This window comes from Dermacentor albipictus, chromosome 10 (assembly GCF_038994185.2).
Source record: "Dermacentor albipictus isolate Rhodes 1998 colony chromosome 10, USDA_Dalb.pri_finalv2, whole genome shotgun sequence".
Classification (NCBI taxonomy): Eukaryota; Metazoa; Arthropoda; class Arachnida; order Ixodida; family Ixodidae; genus Dermacentor; species Dermacentor albipictus.
This window is the reverse complement of record NC_091830.1, coordinates 48,992,759-49,009,587: the sequence shown is the minus strand read 5'-3', so window position 1 is coordinate 49,009,587 and position 16,829 is coordinate 48,992,759. Positions and strand designations below refer to the sequence as shown.

At 48.3% G+C, this 16,829-nt stretch overlaps 1 protein-coding gene across 3 annotated transcripts in view; it reads right to left on the bottom strand.

Annotated features, from left to right (window-relative positions):
- Positions 1-16,829, bottom strand: part of inaE (inactivation no afterpotential E) — a 195,928-nt gene that overhangs the window by 13,228 nt on the left and 165,871 nt on the right. For all 3 annotated transcript variants that reach the window (XM_070527400.1, XM_070527401.1, XM_070527399.1), the window contains 2 exons: positions 16,414-16,546; positions 1,776-2,027 (listed from right to left, as the gene is read on the bottom strand). In XM_070527400.1, coding sequence (XP_070383501.1) covers positions 1,776-2,027; positions 16,414-16,546 — 385 coding nt within the window. The remainder of the gene's footprint in view (positions 1-1,775; positions 2,028-16,413; positions 16,547-16,829) is intronic.

The window sequence follows — 16,829 nt, the reverse complement described above, 5'->3', positions numbered from 1 at the left end:
CGTCTATTGTTCAAGGATCGCATATATATTGGCAACACCGCGCAACCTGAAATCTAAGCTCCCGAAAAAAAAGAAGATATAATAAAAAGAGTATGCCGATCCAACGCAGATCTGAGAATCTGAGCGAATAAGCGAAGTTTTTGCGAAGCGGGTAATCAAATGCTACACATTTGCTCATTTCAGCCCTGCGTCTTTGGCGCAAAATGAAACTGGCGCGGGCGCTTGTGCTCTTACGGACCCGCGCTAAGCATTGTTACACACGCGGTGACCATACCGAAGAGCTAGTTTGCTTTGACACTATAAAAAGTATACATGCGATTGTGTACTAACGGTTAGAACGTCTGCTTGCTATACTGGGGCACCGACGTTGGATCCCACCTACGAGCGCGACATCAATTTTTTTTTTTAAAGTATGAGCTATTCCGCAAAAGAGCAGCAGCATCCAGCATCCACATTACTGAAACTCCGAAAAGGCTCGAAAAGCAAGCTTCGCTTTAGGAAAGCCGCAGTTTCGCCTGAAAGGCGAAGCATCGATTGCGATAGCAAATCATTAGACAGCTTTGCGAAGTATGGAGAGTAGCTTGTAAACATTCGCTTGCTAACTTAATGAACAAGCATGTTGTCACGCGCGCACAAGCAAACGTGAACGCATTTCACTCGATGGCCGCGGAAGCTAGCTGCGAAAACGACGGCGTGCGGGAAGCACGGCAGTAGCAGCACCGAGCGAATTCACCTTCGTACTGCCTCTCGTTCCAACGCGAACTAAGCGGTGAGAACACAGCGCACACGAATCACTCGATGCGCTCTGCCTCCGTCACAGACCACTTTCAAAAGAGGACCCGCGTGGCCGCACCATACAGAGCCGCCGCCAAAGTAGACGTTTGAAGTTTGAAGTTTATTTATTGATTTCTTTCTGTACATCAACAGAAAACGAAGCAAAAGCAAAAGGCTATACAGGCTGACAGAGGCTTTTGCTCCGAGATACAGTTCAGCAAGCAGTCATGAGCAGACATAAGATAATCATTGAACAATCTAAATTGTCTCTAGATATAAGAAACAAAAGAAATATATCACAGAGTAAAGAAAACAAGCAGATCGACATACATAAATTGTGACAAGCAGCAAAAAAAAAAAGAAGCAATGTGTGCTAAGAAATAAAATACGCAGTGTACATTGAGTAAGATAAAAAAAGTCAATAAATATGGAGGTTGTAATCAACACTTAAACAGTAATTAAACATATTCAATGCAATTTTCTAGAAGCACTTGTTTAAACCTGTTTTTGGAAATTTGTTTATTTAGGTCTAACATGTTGCCAAGCTTATTAAGCGGACTGGGTATTTGATGCAGAATATGCTGCCGACCATAGGTAGTTCTAATTTTTGGTGTTCTTATACTTTGTGTACGGAGGCAATATTGAACACATCTAGAAGAACTGTACGTGGGGTACAGCTTACTATATTGGATAACGCCCCCCCCCTCCCCCCGATGCCTTGCGCGAGACGGAAGACGGTGCGCTTCCTACCGCCTCCCTCCCTTGCGCGCGCGAGATAAATCCATAATCGTCGGCGCACCCTCGCCCGCTTCCACTCGCCCATACATCATACGGTGCGTGGCCAGAATGTTATCACAGAACATCACGGCGACGGCGGAAATGCGCCTGGAGTGTCCATAATATTGCTATCGCTATAAAAGTTCAGAACGAACGTAAACGTCGCTGACCTAACGCGCTCGCTCACAAGGTGCCAACCGAAATCGTCTGTACGAAACTCGCACCTGGTAGGCCAAGTCGGTGGTGGTCACGTGGTCCCAGTGCTGGCGTTCCATCTCCGAAGGCGGCAGCAGGTCGGTGAACGAGGTCTCGAGCACCACGCAGTGCGGCACCGAGGACCGACTCCGGGGCGAGTCCTCGAGCAGCAGCGCGTCCCTGGATCCCTGGTCGTGGGCTGACGCGGACCCGGGCCCGACCCCGTGGTCGGGCTTGGCCATCTTGCGCTGGGGCTTGGCGGGTCCCTTGTTCACGAGGAGCTGCGCGTCGGTACGACGCAGGAGGAACAAAGGGGGTTTAGAATTGAGACGACCAGATGAATCTAGGGCTAAATCCTCCGTCTTCTTCCACATAAGTTCTAATAGGCGTGTGGAACTGCTATACCTTTTTCAATCGTTCTACATCAGTCCAACTTCAGTCTAAGCATAACGTCTAAATCTCATTGTGCATACGTTCAAACAACAAAGTGGGACATCTTTATAAAAACGCTCCATTTGCTAATTGCTAAACGTATGCGAAACCATATTAAGAGCGTACGGGTAGATGGCCGGGTTAAGATGCTTTGTCGTTAGGAAATCGCTATCCTGAAGGTCAGCCTTCACTTTGCATATATGCAAAGTAAAAAAAACGAGATAAATGAAACAGCTAAACCATGGCACTAACGAGCTTGGCGTTTAGTGGGCGTGAGATTAGCTTACTTTGGTATTGTCACAGTAAAATAAATATTTTAAAATGAACAAGCGCGGCCGTTTGCTTTCCAGCATAGCACACTCGCAGTCCGACAGAGACTACTTGAAGGCGCAGACACACCTGAAATCATTGTACAGGAAAGCGTCAAAGAACGTATGTGAACGTATGAACGTAGGTGAACGTATGAGTGTATACGTGATTCGACGAAAGTGCTCAGATGTACTGTGACGACGACGGTTGCGAATCGGTATTGCTTTCAAAACGGTGAAAGTTCTTTTCAATCTGTTTTTCATACAGTTGTACAGGCCTGTATTGACCCCTATTCCGAACCCATAAAAACGCAGGCAGTCATTTCGTATAAAAAAGAAACCGTAGGCGATGTCAGAGTCTCATGGAAACTACGAGCGCGACGTGACAATTAAGAGAAATAGAGGATATCCATCGATGAGCTGCAATTCACGTGGCGAAGCTTCAGTTGGGCTCATTTTGACAAAGCTTACTAATAAATAACAGAACATGGTCGTACCAACAACGCAATAATCAGTTGAAAATTTATTTGAAAAATAACGCTGCGGCATTAAACGACACTGTTGATACAACTAAGACAGTGCGGGCTATCTTTCTCCGTATGTCAACACCTCGTCGTGCATATAGATATTTATTTATTTATTTATTTATTTATTTATTTATTTACTTATTTGAGGCTATTCACAACATTGGGTACATTTGTCGCCAGCTCTACTACATCGTCTAGTAGTCAAATGAACGACGGAAACAACTTGTTACTAAATCACATGACGCCCTTATCTTAATTTGCAGTCATAGTTTCACTGCTTCCTAATTCTTCCTTTCTTGGAAGTTTCATTAAGTCAGCTATCGAATCGGCTCCTTCGCGGCCTTCTATGATATGCACTGCACCGTGGAAAGATAAAGAAGTGATAAATCGCTAACTGATTCCACGAAAAAGCGGAATACGCCGGAATAAGAAGCTTTAAAAAGTGCAGTTGATCGCTCAGCGAAGTGGCAGGTAAGAGGATTAGTCGAAACGTTTCTTAAGTGGATCTGCGCGAAACTTGCAATCTCGTCGAGAGATCACACTTGCTGTCCGAATAATCCGATTCCGGGAATCCTCGATCAATAACACATGCTCTCACATCCGCTCACGCTTAGACAACTGTGGATCCTTGAGCACACTCTTTGAGTGGGCGGAGATAAGCCCTATAATGACATCTAAAACGCTTCAGTCGCTACACCTATCCAATTTGGTTTACATTTTTATAAGCAGTAGGCATCGCTTTAGAGTTTCACTGCTGCACTTGTAGGCGAGAGAATACTTAGAGAAAGCTTCAGCGCCCATTCTCCGCACGTTCTGACGCAAGTGCATGTATGGGTTCGGGTTGCACATTCTGTAAATACAGCACATTCTGTAAGTAACATCGTTATACGCGTATGATAGCTGTCAACAATTCTCAGCGGCAGCCATTATTAGCTAGAAACTGGGTTAAACTGCTTCCCCCCGTCTTTTTCGTTACGTCTGCGCTATGATGCCGTCGTCGTCAAGCACACCTCTTATTCCTTATGCGCTTCATCCTCACTGTATATGTGAAGGAAAATACGATTACGATACTCCCTAATGCGAAATTTGAGCGCAGCTCCACATATGTTTTCATTTCGCGATATAGTGGCTCACGCGGACAATCGGTCCCCTGCGGCACATTGCAAACGGAGCGAGGTGTGGCGCGACTGCCTCGCTAATCGGGACATCGCGAGAGGCAGCACGTGGGTCACGCGGAGACGCGATTCTCATCAGCCACCGCAGACAGACCTCCTGCTCATGCAGCGCTTTGCTTTCATACACAGCATCGGTGGACGCGCTCGCCGCGTGGGGTCGGTGAACAGACGACGGGGCGCCATCTCGTAGCGGTCGTCGCCGCAGAGCCCGTCTTGCGTGTCACTGCGTTTTTCTTCTCACGCTCTCGCCATATCCTCCTCCGCTTTCCGCCTCATGGTTACGCTGCACCTTCCTCCTCCGCTTTCATCCTCACGCTCTATTCGCAATCGCCGGCTTTCATCCCCCGCTAAGCTCCCCGTTCGCGCTTTTATCCTTCCCCGTGCTCGTTCTTTCGATTACGCCGAGGGACGACGACGACGACGCGAAACGCAGGAACTATCGCCTAGGAGCTGCGCTCTAAAAAACTTTGCTCAAGCACCAGCAATAGAAACCAACCCTACGTTTCATACGTGCGCAACGTGCAATTGGGAACCGGAAGTGCTGACCATTGAGCAGTCGTTCAACTTTCGCCATTTGCACACCCAGAGCTTCAGATCAGGGAACTTAAGCGGGCTTGTGCATCCAAAACGACGTTGCGCACGTCACGCAGAGGTTCTTTTTGAAAAGACACCGGTGCCTTGCTGGGAGAGAGTAGGCTACCACCGTAAATGAATTTATAGATATATGATCGGCTAAAGCCTGTTGCTCTGCGTTATTTATACCACGTTCGAAAAGCATTTTTAAATAGGTTTTAAATGGGTTTTACGCGCCAAAACCACTGTATGATTATGAGGCACGTCGTAGTGGAGGACTCCGGAAATTTGGACCACCTGGCGTTCCCTAACGTGCACCTAAATCTAAGTATACGGGCGTTTTCGCATTTCGCCCCCATCTAAATGCGACCGCCGTGGCCGGGATTCAATCCCGCGACCTTGTGCTCAGCAGCTCAACACCATGGCCACTGAGCAACCACGGCAGGTCACGAAAAGCATAAGAGACCCGCGGAAGACTATTGGAGACTCCGGTAGGGTGCCTCAATGTCAGCACCGCCAACCACCGTTCAGGCTAGTCAGAACGTTTGACCAAGCTCGCGCCGCACTGCCGCCATATTGTGTCGGAGCTGTTGAGGCGTCCGTACATGTGCGTGCAGTAGTCAGTGGGGCGCTGCCATGTTGCCTTGTGTTTGCAATTGTCATGGTGTTGAGGACGTGCTCGCTAAGTCGACTTTTCGGGCTCGCGACGTGAGGACAAAGGCACTAGAACGTCTTATAGCTAAATACACCCAATCATGTCCGTTTGCTGTTCGTCTCTGGGCACCACCTCAACGGAAAAACGGCACTTGGGGCTTAGCTTTCCCCGCGACTCCGAACGCAGGAAAAAGTCGCCAAGAACCTTGCTCCTCCAAGCCATGATGCTTTAATTTATGCCTTCGGGTGCAACGGTGTTCAGGAAACTCTCTGAGGCACTATGTCAGTTGCCGTCTAAGTCATTTAATAAAGGCGATGGGACGCCTACTCAAACCCAATGTGTTCATTTCCTACAATCGCATGTATTGAGCATACAAATGTCAGAATAGGTTTCTTGCAGTTTTTTTTTATTGTTGCGGCTCAGCATTTATACTTGCACTGATTCTACTATCCATGTTTAGCGAGGATGCTTAAATATAGAAGTAAAACCGCGGCCGCGGGTGTAAACTTGGACTGATATGTTTTCATGTTTGCAGGAAGCATACAACTTGAGCCCAGTTTTGCCAATATATTCTCAAGTTTATGTGCACAGCATCCTGTGGCTTCAGGCAGGTGAAGGTGTTGGAGAGCTGCCTTGAAGCACCCCTCAGTTATTTGCAGGCTATCTTCCTGTGGTTTTACTTAAGTGATAGCTGTACGATTCCGCAATAGACATTCCCGTTTATTTGTGTGTGTGAGATGTGTCACTATGCTGCTCTTTCTCACATTGCTGTGCTCATCCATGTGCCGCTGTATAACAGAACCTGAGGCAAATTGTTTTTCAGCAAAATATTTTGGCGCTACACTTATGCAGGTAGGTAATACTGTAATATGTGCTATAGGCAGGAAATGTTCAGAAGCCGAACACATGGGCTTATATTTAGGCTAGATGTCTGCAACGACGGTGTTCATTTATAAGTGTTTTGAGGTCGTGCATGGTGCCTTGTGCTTGATTTTCACTCAATAAAAGTAATAAATTCGGTGGTTTTACGTGTCAAAGCCACGATCCAATTATTCGGCGCAGCGAGGGGCGTCAAAATTATTTTGACCACACGGGTTTCTCCAACGCACCCCTAAATCTAAGTACAGGAGTGATCTTGCACTTCGTCCCCACTGAAATTCAACAGCTACGGCCGTGTTCGAAATTGTGGCTTCTAGGTTGCTTTTGAACGCTCGTAGAGTATGCCACGTGTTCTTTTAATTCTCACTTTCCACACGCCCGATTTGCATCCCGATAACCACAGTACATTCAGTTATCGAGAACACTGCCTTATATATTAACCTCGTTTCGTCCTAGAGCTTCTCACAGTATTACACAGCTATACTTTTACAGGCAAAAGCAACGTCAACCTTGTTATAAGGATAAGACGCAATGCTTTAAGTATGCACCACAGCAGTCAACTTTGCTTTCGAAACAAATTTATGAGCTTGAGCGAAAGCGCGGCAAAACGACTACTTATCTACTGGGCTCGAAACTTTCTCTTCATTGTAAGCTTCCCTGTAAGTATTCCACCTCCACTTTTAGGGTGAGGAGTAAATAATTCAATGCAAGTAAGCATACAAACTGCGCAAAATTACCCATTTTTACTGTCAGCGAGCGCAGAACCTAAATCCCCCCTCTCCGTCACAGCGTGTCTTTACGTGTCCCAACACAATATGGAGGCGCAACCAGACTTGTGATAACCCTGTATGGAGAAGTAAGGTACTGAGGCACCCTAGACTCCAGCAATTCATGCGAGGCCAAGCGGCGAGCGCAGAAAACGTTGCAAGAATGTCGGAGCAGACGCTCCGTTCGTAGTCTACGTAACCGATCGGGTGCGCTTGTGCAAGGATGGAGTCGTCACCTGAACAACTCCACATGATCAAGCAATTTTGCTGTATTTCGAAGTGCTCATCAGTCAGATGGAGAGAACCAGGTCTGTCTCCTTTCACAAATTTCCCCCTGCACCAAAAGATCGGCGCAAAAAAGCCACATGTATTGCGAATATCCGCACCATCGATCTGTGACAACGACAATGGTTGTGTTCTCGACATTTTGCTCGGGACAGTTTTTTCTTTTTGAGGGGAGGATCACTTTGTTCTTAGTGTGCAGAGAACGCGAACCTGTAGCGTGTGTGATATTTGTAGAAAAGCGCTGCGGCGAATTTAAAGGGGTATGAATTAAGTTTGTTAGCGCCATTGTGATGACGTTCGACGTACGCGCATTGAAACACGTAGTTCCATGTGATAGCCGGCGTGGCAGCACAGTTTCTAATGCAAATTTCTCTAGGGCACTCAATCCGCCTTTGAACAAGGCTGTTATATCGGATGCGTGTAGCACAGAACGCGGCGCCTCTGCGGATGGTACGTAAGCGAAAACCCGAACCTCAGAGATTGAGGTGCTCCTCAGTAACGTCAGTAAATTGTTCTGTTCAAGCACAATAAATACCCGCCAGCATGAAAAACAGCTATTGAGTGTCATAGCCGCACGACATTTTTTTTGTGCTCTGGATACGCTACTCGATTACTTGGAGCAAATTAGTAGGAACATTCTTGAAAGCGTATAATTATCGAAGAAATTGCATCTCATAACAGCGTCTGAAGGAAATTGGCAGTTGAGAGACGAACTCAGTTCCGGCCAGTTAAAATGCAGTATACTTCAACTATACGAAAACATGGAAAAATCAGTCCGCATTCACGCAAGAGGAGAGTTAACATTTGCGTACACAGAAACAGATTTTTCTCTTACATTAGTTTATACAGCAGCGATAAGCGGTGATACGAAGAGAGCGGGGAGTGATCAGTCACGATCAGAACATGCACAAGCCTAACGTGTACGTGGTCTACGAATGTGCCGGCCACGAAGCCCCACCTGCCGAACTGTGCAGAAAGCAAATTCCAGGCAACCTTGGCGTCGCCGGCGCGACGCATCCGACTTTGCCGGCCGTTGTCTCGCATGCACGCACGAAACGCTGGACTATAAATTCGCGTCCAATAGCACAGTGAATCAAAAGTGCAGGCCGGCACGTGGTCATTATTTTCCCCCGCAATGCGTCAATGCACGAGCAGTTCGTCTCCACGACCAATCGGTCCCGAAAACAACAACAGCAGCAACAGCAGCAGCAGCAGCAGTAGTGATTGTCGTCAGCATCTCGCGCGGATCCGCTGTTCCGTCGGAGGTTTCATTCTCTTTATCTGTCTTTAAAGGCCTGAAAATTCCAAAGGGATTCTACCTTCTTAAACGCCTGAAGGCACTCAATTACGACTACGTGCGTGCATAACCACTGTGAAGCGTTGCGTTTGTAACGCAATATTTTGTGGAATACGACCACAAAGTCGGTTGAAGGCGTAAGCACGAAGTCAAGGCAAATCTGTGTGCAGCGCGCTGGCTGGACTGCGAAACTTGCAGCTCCCCCATAGACATTAGCGATTTCCCCTCCGGCAATGTTTGTATAGGAAACTCTGGCGGGCGAACTCAGTGTACCAGGAATCGGAAAAAAAGTCTGAACTGTCGTCGCCTGTGCTCAAACAACTGTCTCTGCTTCTTCTGCACGAGAGGTACGCGGACAGGGAACACATTTATACCGATGGTTCCACAAACATCCAGTGTTCGTCCGGTGCTGTGGTTGTCCCAGCAAAAGCTATTACCATCAGCTTTAGGACTGACCACCCAACAACATCGACATCTGCTGAACTAGCTGCTCTTCGCGCTGCACTTCGTGTCGTCAATCGGGAGCCACCTCGGCAATGGTCAATCTTCAGCGATTCAAAGGCAGCCCTACAATCTGTACTATCAGCTCTGCATCGCGGGCCATTCGAACAGCTCGTATTCGATATTAGATGCCTACTCCATACATCACAGGAGAAAGGACACCATGTGACGTTTCAGTGGCTGCCAAGTCACTGCGGCGTCACTGGAAATGAAGACGCCGATAATGCCGCTCGGGCAGCTCTTGAAGACGCACAAGAAGAGGCCATACCGCTTTCACGATCCGACGCAGCTAGCAGACTTCGAGTGCTTGCACATGAGATCACGCTATCTCTATGGTGCACACCAAACAGCCAGACCACCCAGAGCAACCGTCAATACCACCTGCCCTCTTTGATGCATCTCTATATGCCAACTGGACTGCGTCGAAGAGAGGCGACTCTGCTCTATCGCTTATGGCTGGGGGTGGCTTTCACCAAATCTTACTCCTTCCGCATTGGGATGGCCGAAAAGGATCTCTGTAATGCCTGTCTTTGCGAGGAGACGCTGGAACATGTTCTGTGCGACTGTCCTGACTATAACGTTCAGCGACAGTCCCTGGCATCTGTTCTAGCGCGCCTTGACAGTAGACCATTGTCGCTCGACACGATTTTCACATGCCGCCGACAGAAGATATCGCAGGTGAAGGCGACAAAGGGACTACTTCGGTTTTTGAAAGAGACGGGATTGGACAAACGGCTGTGAGAGTGACGTCGCGTACCATGCCAGAATGATGGACTCCAACGGACGATGTGTGTGTGCTGTGATATGTGCTCTCTCTCGCTCTCCCCCTTCCCCATCTGTAATCTCCCCCATCCCTCTCCCATGTGTAGGGTAGCAGACCGGTTAAGCCATACTGGTTAACCTCCCTACCTTTCCTTCTCCACTTTTTCCTTCCTTCCTTCTGGCGGGCGAAACTAGTTCACGTCGACACAGCTGTCACGCCTAACGAAAGCTATACCACTCGGCTGGAAGTGTTCATGAGAGCCTCGTTTTTCATAGCTCTGGCGGGACTCCACGCTTCGGCCATGGCCCGAGAAGTGCGACGAAAACAACCACCTCAGGTGGCGTTGAGCCGCCTAATGCCGGCGGACAGCAGAACGACACCGCGCATATATGTACGTACGACGGCAGCGCTTGCAAACTCTTTTTTTTTTATTCCTCGAAACACCCTCGACGTGCGATGCAGCAGCGTGTATAGCGGAACCGCTCGGTGCTGTTTTCCCTGCAACGCGCTTCCGGTCCACTTCCAACGAAAAGTTGGAAAGTTCCGGCGCATGAATATTCATGATGACAAGTGTTCCTCGTCTGAGCTGTGAAAGTAAGTTCTCTCCCTCCCTCTCTCTCTCTCTCGCGCGCGCGTTTGTGTGTGTGTGTGTGTGCGTGTGTGTGTGTGTGCGTGTGTGCGCGTGTGTGTGTGTGTGTGTGTGTGTGTGTGTGTGTGTGTGTGTGTGTGTGTGTGTGTGTGTGTGTGTGTGTGTGTGTGTGTGTGTGTGTGTGTGTGTGTGTGTGGAAATGCGGTGCGCGCTTGGCATCAATTTGTTGTGTGTATGCGCTGAGAGCATCTCTTTGTGCTTGTGTATGTGTGCGCGGCTGTGCGCGCGTGCGTATGTGTACGTAAGGCGAGTATGATAATTGAGTGCATGCATGCATGCGTCCATTTGTACTGTGCTTGCTACGTTGCCATGGATGAAATAACAAATATCGTGCGGACGGGTTGCCTTCACCCAGTCAGTGCCACCGTGGAAAACAACCCGCATCGTCGGCCTCTCGCATGTATGCTCGTACCGGCGGATAAAAGAGTAATCCGCGCCTGCATCTGCTGCTGCTGTTGCTGCTAACAACAACAACAACAACAACAATAATAATAATAATAATAATAATAATAATAATAATAAATTCTGGGGTTTTACGTACGAAAAGCACGATATGATTAGGAGGCACGCCCTATAGTAGGGAGGACTAAGGATTAATTTTGATCACGTGCGTTTCTTTAACGCACGCCCAATTCACGGCACACGGCCCTTTCTTTTCGTGCCCCCCCCCCCCCCCCCGAAATGCGGCCTCAGCGGCCGGAACTCGCAGGCCAACGCCAAAGCCACTATATATATGCGCCACCGCCAGCGGCTCTCTAATGCTCCGACAAACTCTGCGAATGATGAACAGCTCAACAATCATCAGGGCTACCTCACAAAGACCAGAATGCCGGAGTGCTTGCGCGAGGAGCTAATATTTTCCGATATCGACGTCGCGGGCGCCGAGGGCGCCTAAGTTATGCATCCTGTATGGAGTAGCCGCCGCAGTGGCCCAAAGGAGCACGTTCGTGTCAAAAAATGCTACGTCCGCGACTGCTCTAGGCTCAAACGGCGAGGCGTTGGGCTGGTTGGTTTCCTTGAGAATGGAACGTGAATTGCAGAGAAGGCACATACAGCAAGAAGGAAGACTGACAAACAACGGCGCGCTCCGTTGTTTGTCCGTCCTTCCTTCAGGGCCAAACATTGGTCGGTGATGGTCAGTATAAGCTTTGTAGGAACGGCACGCCAGGAGAAAACATTTAACTCCAAAGCCTTCGTTCCCTTATGCTTTCTAATTCTGGAAGCGTTCTTAAACTGCCGGAAGAGAGCGCTGCAAGCTCTTCCCTGCTATTCGCTGCACGGTTCGAAAGGATGCACGGCGATGAGAGGCGACAATCGTCATCAAAATCTGTCGTCAATGTGTCGCTCGCCCCGGCCCCCACCCACAATGCTTTTCAGCGCTCGTAGTGTCTAAAATTACCGCGCCGCCACGGTCTATTTTCCGCGTCTAATCATAAGCCTTCTTTGGCCCCGCGGAACGTGAGCCGAGACGACAGGTGGCGTCCCAAACCACGTCTCCGGGTGGCACCCTCTCGACACACAGATGCTGATCTCGAAGGCCATGCGTTTGTAGGTTGCGTGCCACGGAAGCGATTGCGTCAGCCTGAAACAACTCGCGGACTGTCGGTTTGCGACTACGACGTATTCGAAGAGTACGTTATTCAGTAAAGACTTGGCCTGCGTAGTGTTAAGAATGGCGAGCTGCAAAACAAGATTGCCACACAGTTACGACAGGGCGACACGACGCGCATCTCCCCCTCACCGTCGCTGCAGCTGGGAGGCGTTCGAAGAAGCGGCCTTTGTGCTGGAATCCGCCGCCTTCCACCCGCCCCATCGACATTGTGACGGAACGAGTTCGGTGTTTGAACAATGGTTCCGGAGTTCCCCAACGCGGAGCTGATTTGACACGCATGGACAAGCTACCGCGGGAACGACGTATTTTGGGGCTTCTCACGTTTCGGCATGACGCAAAACAACGAGCGACCCTCGATCGGCACCGATAGTTCCCGGAACGGCACCCCTCCAACGCCGTCGTTTGGGCATCGGAATGTGTGTGCCTTTGCGTCTGTAAACTGATCTGCAGAGCAGAGGCGAGTTGGTGATGAGTGAACGAACAGTCGCCGCCTCGTATGGCCGGCGGATCGAGTGTATAAAAACTGTGGTTGTGCGAATGCTGAACACACTTCTCTTGAGCAGTCATGTTAGACTGAGTCACTTCTCTCGTGCAGTCATGTTGGACTGATACTCTTTTTTTTCTCAAACAGTCATGTTAGACTGATTTAATTTCTGTAAATAAACCCTTTTTCCTCGTTCTCGATGAGAAACAGTTCTTCACTTCATCAACGATCTCAGCGTAAATAAGTTGGACGACGGCATGGGCCAGCTACCTTCGAATTCATGCCGTACTCCAATCTTGGCAAAGGACCACGAGTGATGGGATTGAGCCCCCAATCTTGACAGTAGTCTTTCAATTATTGCCCGTTAAAGAGACGTTAAAGGGCAACAGCAATTAAATCTTGATCTGGTAAAGCATTCTCTCTATTTCAATTCATTTGGATAGAAACAGTCCATCGCTAGCAGAGAAAATGAAGGCCGAACTTCGTTTCATTGAATTTTGCGTCCATAGGTCAATGTGACATCCCAAATTTCAATTAATTTTTTTTCTTCTTTTGTCTATTTTGGTCGCAGAGAGTGTTTTAGAAGCTGGTTATACGTCGAGCCTTAGGGTCCTTGGAAAGCAATTTAGTCCTTATTTAGCAGTAAGCAGTTAATTTGACCCTTCTAAACGCTTACAAAATTCATGAAGTCACGACCAGCTGGTGTGGGAATGTTACAGAAGCGTAGCTACGGCAAAAGTGATCGCTTTACCACGGGTGGTGTCTAAAATACAGAGCGTATGACGTTTTCCTGGCCCTTGAACTGCTTCCGGTGAATGCTGTTAGCATGGATACTGACTTCGAGATCTGCTTCTCTTATCCGGAGAGACCCGCCGCATGGACACGGATTTGCACGACACCTGTTGCAGTAGCATAATCTGTTAATGCAGCTCAATATATTAATACGTTTAAGTGTCACCTGCAAGAGACAGTAAACTGAAACATTAAATTACAGAGCTATATATTCTCAAAAATTCAGTTTTCCCTGATTTCGCGATAATAAGTTGACGACTAGAACAAGAATTAAAGCGTATTCTAGTTTGATTTTTTAGTTTGGCGCCCTTGTGCGAGCGTTGACTGACAGATATCGAAAGTATAATAGTGACATTTCTGGTACTGCAGAAGGGTAATTTACTGATGCAGATATATATATATATATATATATATATATATATATATATATATATATATATATATATATATATATATATATATATATATATATATATATATATATATATATATATATATATATATTATAGTAAGCACAAGGTCGCGGGATCGAATCCCGGCCACGGCGGCCGCATTTCGATGGGGGGCGAAATGCGAAAAACACCCGTATACTTAGATTTAGGTGCACGTTAAATAACCCCAGGTGGTCGAAATTTCCGGAGTCCTCCACTACGGCGTGCCTCATAATCAGAAAGTGGTTTTGGCACGTAAAACCCCATAATTTAATTTTTCTTAAATATTTCAGTGTAGCTTCCCTTCAAGTGGCCTGAATGATGAAAGTACGGATGTGCACAACCCCCGACTGCCGGTCTGCGACAGAGAATACCTCCCGGACAGGCTTTTCGATCGCCCGCGGGAATCGAAAATCCTGCGTCTGTAACCAGGCGCGCTCGTCTGCGTCTCGTGCGCCCGTATTAATTACACCCACTGGTGCCGGACAGCCAATTTTGTTTCTCTCGGCCGCAAGTCCATCGAGCGGGCGACGAACCGTGAACGGCAGAGGCAGTAATCAACCATCGTGGGTTCTTTTCTCCCCCCTCCGAGCTCGGCAAGGGGCGCTGCCGATAGCGTTGTACAAAAGTGTCGCGGTGGAGAATCAATAGAGAAGCTACCACACGGAGGATCCTTGCGCGCGCAGAGAGAGCTGATATTGTTTCTAAATTTTCGTAGCGAACCCTCCCGCATTGTGCTGAACGTCGGTGCTGCTGTTGCTGCTTCTGCTGCCTCGCTGAATAGCTCATACTAAGAAAATAAAGGCATTACGTGTCCGGCGGTGGGACGGAATCTCGGTCTCCCAGCACAACAGCCCGGCGCTCAGGAATAGGCCACGATCGGATCTTTTTTTCTTTTTTTTCTTTCTTTTGCATTTGTACTGAGCATTTTGCATCGCATACTGAAAGACAACCGTTGATTAATGCTGAAACGCCATGCCACTGCTTTGCCCTCCCCATAGTCCATTAAATGCAGTTGAAATTCGCCACCTTACTGAACAAACCGAACCACCCTGGCATCATTCGGGGCTCATCGTATACCCAAAGAATAATCGTCGTATAGCATTCTTTTCCTATCTATCATGCTGCTCGTCCAGTACTTCACTGTCACAAGCAGCCCATACAGTCGTATGCTGTATGTGCGACTGAAACTTGCGAGGGTCGCCCGACCATAGCGGCTCAGTCTCGCGTGCGCAAGGAAGGAAAGCTGGGAGGAGGCGCGCCGTCTTCCGTCGCGCGCGAGGCAGAGAGGGGGGGGGGGGGCGTTGTACTCCAGCGGATACTGCGTACCGCGCGGGCACTCTATCTCGAAAGCGATCTGCGAGGTGGACAAAGTGAACCGAGAGCTGCTAGGTGCGTATGTGCTGTGCTTTCGACGCTTAGTTGGCGTTCAAGCGAGAATAAGCACGAAGGTCCATTCGCTCGCTGCTGCTGCCGCGTTTCCTCTACTCCAGCGTCTTGACAGCGAGTTTCTGCGGTCATCGAGTGAGATGTGTTCATGTTTACATGTGCGCGCGTAACATCATAGTTTATGTAGTAAGCAAATGTTTACAAGTGTTTACGTGCGATAAAACTGCAATCCTTACTTGGTATAGCTGTCTACAAATTTTCTTTCCCAATCGACGGTTGCCCTTTCGGGCAAAACTGCGACCTTTTCGAGAACAGAAACGCAAGCAACACAGACGATAATAATAGCTTTTTTTTCGTAACAGCAAGTCCTCGTCTCATTATTTTTCAGGCGATTGTTGACGGATGGCATTTACCAGGAGTTAAGGACCGCTACAGCACTGTGGTGTTTAGCTCCAAAAGTGCGCTCTACACTTACTTGGCAGGATATACGAATGACCGAAGGTAAGAGCTATTCACAAATTCTCCTTTCACAAATTCGCCTCAAATTTCTGAAGAAAAGCTCACAAACTTGAGGCGGCAATATGCGCGCAAAACAACAAAGCTGAAGGTTCGAAGCCAGAATGTCAAAAGTTCAGACAAATCTATCTCAGCCACTCAACATTCCCAGCGGCGCGCAAAGACGCTAGCGTAACCTTTCTGTGCAGTAATTCGGTACCACACTCCCTATGCGTGGCCTCCGAGATCTGGCGGCGCGCTGCCCGATTGTGAGAGTCATATGCTCTATGCTACAGCACTAGAACAACGGCATCCGAGGCGCTCGATTTTTGTTGGCCACGATCATACGAAGCTCCGGCGATTAATCCAGAGAAAGCTTATGTAGAAGATATGTTTAATCGAAGTGTAGAAATATTACGGTAAAGAAAATAAAATTTGACGAAAAAGTAACTTGCCGCACATGTCCTTTAGCTTATTTTTATAAGACCGGATTAGGCGTAGCAACCTTTCCCTGTGCTTTCCCGAACTTAAATGTGTACTTTTCGGTATGGTTGTGGCTACGCGCCACAGGGAACGTGTTCTGTTTATTCCTTTCAGAACCCCGAATTGCTCAACTCTATCTACAACATAGGGCACCTTTATCACACGCATACCTTTTCGAGGGCGTCCAGCAGTTTGTCCGGCATGTGGTCCTGTATCATGACCGGAGAGATGAGCACCTGGTCGAAGTCCTTGTTGTCGGCCCACAGGGCCTGGTACACGGGTTCACTCTTGCGCATGACACGCCTGCGACACCCGCCCACAAAAAAAAAACCTTATTGCATCGCCAACTTTTAACGCGCAGGGAAAAATTTGCGCAGCTCAGCATCTGAGGGCGAGTTTCTCAAAAGCAAGCGCAATGTTGCCGAACTAGAACGCTGACTCAGAGACCTTCAAGGCGTCCAGATTGCAAGATCATCATTTGTTCGAGTGATGTCTCCCAGTAACCAGCCTGGCTTAACCTTGCCGTTATGCCGTTACAGTGTGCGCAACAAACTCGCCTCACTTCGTCTGTCGACGACTCCCCTCC